The sequence below is a fragment of the Phaseolus vulgaris genome, chromosome 6, assembly GCF_000499845.2.
Source record: "Phaseolus vulgaris cultivar G19833 chromosome 6, P. vulgaris v2.0, whole genome shotgun sequence".
Taxonomy (NCBI): domain Eukaryota; kingdom Viridiplantae; phylum Streptophyta; class Magnoliopsida; order Fabales; family Fabaceae; genus Phaseolus; species Phaseolus vulgaris.
In genome coordinates, this window is record NC_023754.2 from 23,815,022 (window position 1) to 23,823,490 (window position 8,469).

The 8,469-nt window shown below is 32.9% G+C and overlaps 1 protein-coding gene across 1 annotated transcript; it reads right to left on the reverse strand.

Annotated features, from left to right (window-relative positions):
• Positions 1-4,702: 4,702 nt before the first annotated feature.
• On the reverse strand, positions 4,703-8,231 carry LOC137832050 (accelerated cell death 11). Its single transcript, XM_068640022.1, has 4 exons — positions 7,845-8,231; positions 7,546-7,718; positions 5,792-5,937; positions 4,703-5,048 (listed from the first exon to the last, which is right to left on the reverse strand). The coding sequence occupies exons 1-4, from the start codon at positions 8,037-8,039 to the stop codon at positions 4,942-4,944; spliced, it is 621 nt and encodes a 206-aa protein (XP_068496123.1). The 5' UTR covers positions 8,040-8,231; the 3' UTR covers positions 4,703-4,941.
• Positions 8,232-8,469: the final 238 nt, after the last annotated feature.

Genomic DNA, 8,469 nt, shown 5'->3' on the forward strand with positions numbered 1-8,469 from the left:
GGCTATTCTCAAAGTTTGGAGTTGTTTTTTGAGATGATATTTTTGTGTGTAATTTTTGGATGAATGAAAATCACAATGAAATAAGAGGTATTAAAATTACTTCAAAGATTAAATCAGTGAAAACTTAGGATAAAATGTATTAGTATAGTATGTATTATATAAAATAATATTTGTCTTAGAGTCTTTCCTTTGAGTAACATCTTTTGTTTAGCTCTCTTTTCGATAAATTTTATAACAACTAAAATCGAAATTACTTATTTATCATGGATAAAAACCATTAAAAATATCCACAACATCGCATTTCAAATATATTTGTCAAGTAATATTTCATATACCGGACAAAACAAGAATCTCTAAAAATATTAGCTTAACTATAGAAAATAACTAAAGAATATGAATTCACTTTCTGATTGAAATAATGTCGAGCTATATTTTGCTAAATCGGTTATACGTCTGAACAAATTTTATCAGTCTTCTAATCGACCACATCCACCTCTCCGTTGAAAAAGGTTGTGTGCAACACTACGTAACCTCATACATCCACTTGATCTCCCATAAAACCAACAAGACAGCCATCAAATGACTTAAGCCGGTTTAAAAGAATTTGGAGTCAGTGGTAGGTATCCCAAAACATCACATCAGTTAAACTTCTCTGATCAATCAATACCCAATGTACATTACGACCCATTGTGATGAGTGGTAACACCACAGGATCATTCTCGTGAGAAAAAACATCTCCCAATTCAGCAGGTGTAATAGAGAGAGGGAATCAAATGAGGCTTGGGCGCATGGATTTCTAAGGAAAAAATTGCCCTAGAATATCATTTTTGGTTGGACGCCGAGGACCCTCCCCCGAAAAACCCTCTTGTTATAGTATGAAAGTCTCCTAAGATCGGAGCTCCGTGGTCACGTCTTTTCGGCTAACCTTCATCTTCTCGTTCCTTCTCTTGAGGATTTTGAAGATACTTTGTTAAATATCCTCTTTTAACTAACCCAACAAGCTGATATGACAAAGTCAAACATTGCTCAATATCGTGACCGCGGGCTCGTTGAGACTCGCATCAAGCTTCATTTTGACTTCCCAGTGTGCAATCAATTTTCTTCAGGAATTGCAACTTATCAACAACAACTTCTTTTGTCATTAGTGACTTATGCGATGTGTTAAACTTTAGACGAGGCAAGTCATATTTTGGTTGGCCCTTTCTTGCACTGTCTTTCTTGGCCACAAACAAAATATATCTATTATCACATCGTCGACCAGAGGTCGTTTCATCAGTCTTCGATCCGATGATCTCATTCGTTGTCTTTGTATCTTCCTTGCATTTGTTGTTCATTCGCTTTTTTTTTCTTCGGATCGCCTCCTCTGCCTTAATATGGGTTGAAGCTCATTCTCATACTTCGGCCATAGACTTCGCTCGGTTTCGAAGAAATGAATCACTAAATGGGTTGACTCAAAGTCTTTTCACGAACGCATCCACCACCATCTTTTCATTTGGGTTTTGGAGGCTTACCAAAACCGCGCATAAATGGTTTAGATATTCTTTGAGGGGTTCTCCTTCCCGTTGTCTTACATCGAAAAGGTCGACCAATTGATGTTATTTTACTTTGTTGGTCGATAATTGTTCCTTCAATACCCTGGAGAATCCTTGGAATGAGGTAATGTAACCATTTGGGACTCCAATGAACCGTTGAAGGGTTGTCATAGTGAACATGCCCATGAATATATTACAACGTACAGCGTTCGACCCGCCAAAAATTATAATTTGGACTCGGAATGCTTTCAGATAACTTTTTGGGTCTTCCATCCTAAAAAAAGTTTGTTAGAGTTCATTTTCTAGTGTTCCTCATGTTGTTTGGCTATTGATTTTTGAGTTTTGGGTGTTAGGGTGTTAGGGTGGTGAGCATGATCAGTTTTACATGTCCCCATAGTAGTAGTCGCCAAATGTTTTCACCAAGCTAAAGGTCGGAAACTTGGAGGTGATTTCCAACATGATCTCTTTACAAATGTAGCTCCTAAATGTGTGGAAGTCACAATGAGACGAAAGAGACTCTACCGATAGACAATACTCTAACAATAAAACAATATTTACATTATTATTGAGAGTTTTCCCATTTTATAGCATCTTCTGCTCATTCTTTTTTAAGAATTATATAACAACTAAAATCTAAATCACTCATTCATTATATAAAAATCATTAAAAATACTCACATCATCACATTTTAAGTATATTTGCCAAATAATATTTCATATAACAACAAAACAAAATTCCTGAAATATTAACTTAATTATAAAAAATTACAAATTTATCTTCTCATCAAAATAATGTTGAGCTCGATGTCAGCTAACCGAGCTATTCTAACGAGTCTCACATGGCCAGTACAATGGCAACTCCGATAAAATAGTCGGAAAATTTTAAATTCTTTAATATGGTTTATAACTTATCCTCTGTGCTGAGTAGATACTTTTATCTCTCATTTTAAGATAAAAACATTTGATAACTTAATCTAGAAAATCTTATTTAATTTCTAATTTTGTTTGTATTTGTTATTTCTTATATTTTTAATTAATTGAATATTTTTTTATAATATTTTAATAACTATGTTAGATCTAGATTCAATTCAAGCAAAATAAAAATAAATAAAATGTAAATATATTATATCTAGTACTGAATTCAAGAATAAATAAATATATAAAGCATATATAGAATTAAATATTTTTATCAAAATTGCATATTTTCTAAAATAATGGTACTTAATATCTCTATCTTTAAATAAATAATCAAAATTTTGGATTAAACAAAAAAATAGAAGAACCAAAGTTCTATTTAAACTTAATTTTAATTATTTGTCAAAATATTAAAAAGGTACACAAAGAAATCGCTAAATAAGTCTGATGTTTATAATTTTTTTGTAACTTCAAAATTTTCTGTGAATAATAAAGAATATACTCAAACGAGTGTATTAAAAGAAGAAATTACTGTATAATATCAATTATTCCAACTTGTTTTTCTGAGGCTTATAACTAAGTTTTATTAATTCTTATTTATAAATTAAAAACTATAGTAGATGTCTTAAAAATTAACCGAAATAATAATCAAATGATAATCTCAAAATTGTAAAATTACAAATTATAATAAGTTGTTGAATACGAGGGAGGATAAACTGAGTGTTACTATCTTTAGGCGTAGATTTAAGAGACAAACTCTGTTCACAAAAACAAATTAAGTCTTGTCACTATAAAACTGGGTTTCTAAACAATTTTAATATACTGACATATTTTACAGACAATTTTAATAAACTGAATTTTAACACCTCAAACGAAAAAACAAACATAGTAAAGAAGCTTTGTTCCTTCACCTCAATTCCTTTCTTCATGAATACTTTAAAAAATATCTAAATTACCTTTTATAGTTTTTATAAAATATTTTTTATAATTTTAGAATGTGAAATACGAAGAATCAATTTGTAAAATCTAAAATCCAAAATTTAAAATTGATAATTTATATTTTAAATTGCGTAATCCAAGATACATTTTGAATATATGAGCTACAGAGAGAAATCATAGGATGCACAAAGAGATCGTCCATATTTTATATCTATCAAGAGGCCGGATCCAAAATAAATCCATTTTCAGGAATTACTTTCTGAGTGTTTCTTCCCGTATCTCCATATGCTATTCTTTCACCTCCATAAATTTTTTATATTTTAAAAAGTCTCTTTATAATATTTCAGATTAGATAATTCAGAAGTCTTTTTTCAAATTCGTAATTAACTTTCGAATTATGTAATCCAAATTTTTTTTTCCAAATTCATGATTTCGGATTACATAATCCAGAAGTCTAGATTAGCTTTCAGATTATGTAATTCATAAGTTTTTTTTCAAATGCGTGTTCGGATTACATAATCTACAAGTTATTCTGAGATTCAGATTTTTGGATTATATAATCTAAAATACTATTTTTTTAAAATATATTATGAATTACATAATCCGTAAGTCATTTTTAAATATGAGATTAACTTTCCAATTATGTAATCTAAAATATTGGGGTGCCACAAGAAAGATAAAAAAATATATGGAGTTACAGGAAGAAACAGTCTTACTTTCAGTCCCTAATCAATTGAACCTTCTCTCCATTTTTATATGAAATGAAAAAAACATTTTTAAATAAGAGTGGGAGGTACAGATAAAAGATACTTCCAAAATCCCCTTTTCAAAATATGTTTCTGAATTTTAATTTCCATAACACTTTTCTAATTCTGAATTTTCTTTTTTCAGATTTTTTTTCTGAATTTTCTTATTTTCGAAATCTATTCCAGAATTTCATTTTGTTTTATAGAATGTATTTTTGATTCCAGATTTCATTTCAAACATGAAGGATAAATTTGGAAATTTCAAAAAGACATTATGCGCAGGTCACAATTGATAAGGAAGAAATTGTCCAATTTCTTTTAGGGAAAAACCATTAGCATTTCTATTTTACTTTAATTAAGGAAAATAACAATAACTATTGAACCCATCAAAGCTTCCCACATAGAATGCACCAAATTGTTACAGTCGCCCGAAATTGTCTTTTAAGTTGTTTCAGGGACTATGGCGGTATAATATAGGAATGGGCAGAATAAAAACACTTGGTATTTAAATCTGATACTGTAGCATACTAATTAAACCGAAGTAACTTAAAACATCAAAAGATTCAAAGACTGAATGAAGTGGAAAGATAAAATTGACAAAGTAATCCTCCAAAACTGAAGGAAAAGTGTACACTTAACCCACCGTTACCTTTCAGTACCAATATCAGGTACCATCTCAATAGCCTGTAATATCTATTGCAATTTAAACAAATTCTATAACAAATGAATACTTAGTAATCATAACTACAACAATTATGTCATATAATTAACAGTAAATTATATTGTACAATCTCAAATACAATCCAAGATTCACCAATCTATTCCCAAGTCTCTAGAAACAAAGAGTTTGTCAATGTATTGGATTAGAGGTGCTGATGCAGTGACATAACTTTGCATGTGAACTTTTGCTGACGCCTCTGAAGCAAAGATTACAACAACAAATACAAAAGAAAAGTGAACATCATAATCACATCAACTTCAAATTACTAGACAAGTTTGAATAATATAATGTTTGACGATGACTTTCCCTTTTCCTACTTTTGTACACTGGCTTGATTTACCTTTGAGAAAGAACGGTAAAAAGCAGAACCACAAGAAACAATATGATGAAACAAATAGAAATAATATCGTGTACATTTTAACCTTTTATGCTTCTACAAGCTGTTAAGAACATAGTATATGTTTGGATTTCTGTTAGAACATTAATTTGAGTTGAAAAGAAAAAGCAATTCATTGTAGTTTTTAGACCAACTTGAGTTTGTGGTAAAATTTTGCTTCTAACTAGATCTAAAAAAAAGTACCAAACATATTGGCACAATATTCAATAAAAACTGAAAGTTGATTTGAATGCTCCACAACTGAAATCCAAGCACACTCATAGACGTGTGGCTACAAAGTAACGTTGGATCTTAAAGAGGAAAAGCTATATCATCACATCACAATGCGGGTGGTAGATATATTACTATGCCACAAACTTCAAGGTTAAACTAGAGATGCAACTGCTAACTTATAATAGGCAGGGTAAAATGATTAACCATTCCTGATTCATCATACATAGATTTCACATAAATGATATCTCTAAAACCAACTACACTTTAATTTTTTTTTCAGGATTTAAATTCCAATAAAAGTGTGCAAGCAAGCCAAATCCTCTACTTACCATCTTCATTGAGTTTCTTCAAAAGTTGTTCCTTCGTAGGAAGGACATACATTCCAGCAGCAACAGCCTTCCTGATTGCCCAACCATGGTGGGGTGCAAACACCTGATCATAAGCTTTGGAAGCTGGATCCTTAAGGGAATTATTCCTGCCAAAAAAGTCATCCAGTAACTCACTCATATACTATCAGGTCTAATGCCATGCGTTTATTACACAGAAGTATTTGCTGACTTAACATAAGAAACAAACTTTTGCTAACATTTACCAACAATGCAACCCCCCTCCGAACAATAAGGCTGTGGATATAAAAAAAATGGAAAATATTCTCAATTTAATCAATTGCTATTATTTTTCTGTTTCATGAAACTGATCGGGAGTATGCAACTGGTCACTAATGGTCAGTTACAAAGGAAACACAACAGGTAAGACAATTAGATCAGTTACCAGCCTTAACAGATTGCAACCATTTTTTATGGAATGAACATCGAAAATGACAGGTATGAAGAACAACCATAAATGAACATTTAGTTCAACACTTAACAGATTCTTTTAAAGGAAAAGCACAAATTTTAGGCACCACCAACACGGCCAATAAGATCAAGGTGTTACAAAGTTGAAGATTGGACACACAGCTAGGCAGGCCTCCTACTTTCCTCCCATATTCTACTGTTCAGAAACACAAACTAAATAAACAATTGAAAATAAGTGGTAAATATGGAACTTTTATTCCTTATGCCTTAAGTCATAGAAAGCAAAAGGGAAAGACCTCAATCGTTACTCTTCTCTTTTCTCATGGAAGAAAGCAGCTTACCCTTCAGTTTCATTGCACTCTATTTCCACTCTTAGGCAAGGTTCTAGAAACGGTCCACAATCAAGATTTTTGGTGTCTCCTTGACCATATTACAACTGCAGTCCCGTTTCAGCAAAATCAAGGACGTGACCAAGCTACAACCACAACTTAAAACCTAGCTCTTCAATGTCTTAAAATTATTCAATGGATAGCAGCATATCAAACGTGGAATTCTTTAGTCCTATTGTTTTAGTCATACAAAGCAAAAGGGTAAGACCTCAATTATCACTTTTCCACATTGACTATTGCGTACCCGTGGATGAGTAATGGAAGTTACTCCTTTATTTTCATTGCACTCTATTTCCACTCCTTTGGCAAGGTTTTAGATAGCAGCCCGCAATCACAACCACAGTTGCAACAATAAGGTTTTTGAGGTCTCTTTGACCATATTGCAAAAGCAGTTGCAGTCCATTTATAAACTAAATTTCCAAATATCAAGCATCGCGACTAAACCACAACCACAATTTAAAATCTCGCTCCTTAGTGTCTTAAAATGATAATTCTTATTCCTCACAGTTTCATTCATATAAAGCTAAGGTGGAAGATCTCAGTCGCCACTCTCCTCTTTCCCATGGATGAAAAACAGAATCTATCCCTTCATTTTCACTGCACTCCATTTCCACTATCTGGCAAGGTTATGAAAACAGTGAACCGCAGCAATTGTGATGGTAAGGTAATACCAAGATTTTGGAGGTCTCGACACCACATCACAACTAAAATTGCTACTGTAACATCAAGGTTTTGGATGCCTTACCTACCAAGTCGCAACCTAAATTGCAGCCACAATTTTCGATAACATCAACAATGACAATTACGGTGTCTTAATAAAATTGTTCAAAACACAATGTAGCAAAGTTTAAATAGAAGAAATTAAGCAAATAGTAAACCAGTGAGTGACGCACATACTCAGTAACTAGAATCTGCTCAAAGAGTACTCTGACCATGTCAAGTCCGCGCTTCACTCTGAGAAGATTCCGCGTGTGGCTACCTCCCTTCTTGACAGTGCCACCACGGACATCCAGCTCAATCAGAGAGTGTAAGCTCTGAATAGACTTCGACGCCTCAGCCAGATCATGAACCTGCCATCACCATATCAAACAATCAACCACGATCCATTCCAGAAACTGTCACAACAAACAGCATCGAGTGAAAAATAAATAATAAAACGGTTTAATCGAACAATCCTGAGTGACGGAGTGGAATACCTTGGCAACGTAATCCATCTCGGCGAACTTGAAGGCGACGCCCAAGCAACCAAAGAGAGGGGAGACGAGAGCGCAGGCATGGGAGAAGGGAGCAACCTTCACCTCCGCACTCGGCGAATCGGCGACGACGCTTGCGAGGTCCTTGAATGCCTCTGCAATTCTCGGCAGAGTTCTGTCACCATTTCCCTCTGCCATCCACAACGATGATCCTTCTCTTCGCACTCTTCCTCTGTTCGGCTCAATTCCTTCGTTTGCTTCTTCGGCTTGTTCTTGCAACTTCTTTCTATGCGATTGCTTCTTCCAAAGGGTAAAGTCTGCTTCACCTACTTCAATTTTACATGGAATCTCGTTTTAGTTTTTATGCTTTTAAAAATACGATTTTAGTTTTGTATTTTTCAAATAAGAACATACAATTATAACTTTTCTTTAAACAAATGTTTAAAAAACATCTCAGTTTAGGAAATGAAATGAGGATTAATCCTTAGAATTTTTTCCGATCTTTATAATTTTTTATCGATTATGAATAAGCATGTTTTGATTTCAAATTCATTGAAATGTCGTAATGGGTCAATCATATGTATTTAATGTATTTTCTGTTATCAAGTTCAGAGTATATTTATCAATT

Excerpts from the sequence above, each read along its gene's own strand:
- LOC137832050 (XM_068640022.1), bottom strand. The coding sequence starts at position 8,039 with ATGGCAGAGGGAAATGGTGACAGAACTCTGCCGAGAATTGCAGAGGCA. Across the intron at positions 5,938-7,545 it reads GAGCAGATTCTAGTTACTGA|GAATAATTCCCTTAAGGATC; the intron begins GTATGTGCGTCA and ends CTTTTTTGGCAG. Across the intron at positions 5,049-5,791 it reads GAAGAAACTCAATGAAGATG|AGGCGTCAGCAAAAGTTCAC; the intron begins GTAAGTAGAGGA and ends TCTTTGCTTCAG.